At 44.5% G+C, this 1,529-nt stretch overlaps 1 protein-coding gene across 1 annotated transcript in view; it reads right to left on the bottom strand.

Moving 5' to 3' along the window:
- Positions 1 to 1,294, bottom strand: part of SARC_10197 (hypothetical protein) — a 2,848-nt gene extending 1,554 nt beyond the window's left edge. Inside the window, exons 1-2 of the mRNA XM_014295765.1 lie at positions 710 to 1,294; positions 101 to 207 (exon numbers count right to left, since the gene is read on the bottom strand). Coding sequence (XP_014151240.1) covers positions 101 to 207; positions 710 to 1,221 — 619 coding nt within the window. The 5' untranslated portion in view covers positions 1,222 to 1,294. The remainder of the gene's footprint in view (positions 1 to 100; positions 208 to 709) is intronic.
- Positions 1,295 to 1,529: the final 235 nt, after the last annotated feature.

Below are 1,529 nucleotides of genomic sequence, written 5' to 3'. Positions count from 1 at the left end.
TGTGTGTGTGTGTAGTATATATATATATATATATATGTAAAATGGAGAGCACATATCCCGCCCATACAAAGTCATCTGTTCATCTGCATCTATATTTTACCTCCCAATTCCTGATTTTTCATTCCGTCTGCGGACTTCGTGAGATGTGATGGCGTCCGGTAGAACTCATGCTGTACAGGGCTTTTCAATTTTGCCGACGAAGAGCGACTGAAGTATTTGTGGATAGTCAACGCAGTATGGCAGTGTCAATATATAGGAGGCATCTACACATGGCGGGAAAGAGGTTTACATAATGCCATCTACAGGTATACACATGAAAAATGTAGATAAACGCATAGAAAAGAAGTCGAATAAATGCCTACTATGTACGAATTGTAGTAAAGTACGTCAGTATGGCTGGCTTACACGCCCTAAACTTGTACAATTAATCGAACTCACCAAGACACCAGTGCCTTCTCACACACCTTCACACTAAAAAGCAGAATACATATCGAACACATACACGAGCTATGACTCTATCATCTGTCCCCTCACCTCACCTTCTCACTGTATAGCGGATTATACACAGTATCCCGGGCACAAACAGTTGACAACAGCAGGACGCCAGTATCTTCCTACAAGCCTTTGCACTGTAAAGTAGCCAGTCTTACACATCAAACACATACACAAACCATTGAATGCCCTGAGACACAAGTTAAGTCACACCCACCTTTGCACGGTAAAGCGGCCCACACTTTCACTCCTGTTCATGTTGACCTTGTCGTCTGAGTCGTCTGTGACCCCTCCAAAGCCCATCTCCGCACCGAGTTGCAAGCCTATATTACCTTGTGTGTTTGTACTTGCTTGTGTGTGGAGAGGTGATTGTATGTGTGTGGTTGCCAGTTGCCTGTGTGTGGTCTTTTGTGACAACGATGATGGCAAGGGCGGGGTGTATGGACGTGACAGTGGATTGGCCGGGGACATCGGCGGTGATGCCTTTTGGTGTGTTTGTGGACTCTTCGGCGAACTCGTGCCTCCGTCAGTACCACCATCTGTACCCCCTTTCCAGCCCCCGTATATGTCCGAATATGCATCGATGTGTGTCCTTGTATCCGATTTTGAGGCACCCGGACTACACGGCTGTTGTGGCTGTTGTGTGTCTCGGTGTGGAACGCTTTTACTGTGCTCTTTAGTCGCATCTTCATCATTGCTAACCGACTCCTTGTCCGCAATATTTGCCATTTTGTCAAGCAAGTCTTTGTTGGTGCACGTTGCTATGTTGATGTCCACATTGGATGTTTTATATCGGCTCGCTGCTTGGATGTAATGTAGGTAGTAGCAATCAGCACATGATTCGTCCGGTGAACGTCTTGGGAGTACATGGCCAGTGCATGAGTAGGTAAAAAGAACATATTGCTAATAATAATACGCCGACAACAATAGTGATTTATACACATTCACATCGCGAAAAAGTAATACACCGAACAATTTACACGAATACCCTTACAACATTACTCGTAAGCACTGTATATATTTATATGTTTATATAT

This window comes from Sphaeroforma arctica (assembly GCF_001186125.1).
Source record: "Sphaeroforma arctica JP610 unplaced genomic scaffold supercont1.1168, whole genome shotgun sequence".
NCBI classification, from domain to species: domain Eukaryota; class Ichthyosporea; order Ichthyophonida; genus Sphaeroforma; species Sphaeroforma arctica.
Note: the sequence above shows the minus strand (reverse complement) of the source record. Positions and strands in the feature narration are given on the sequence as shown.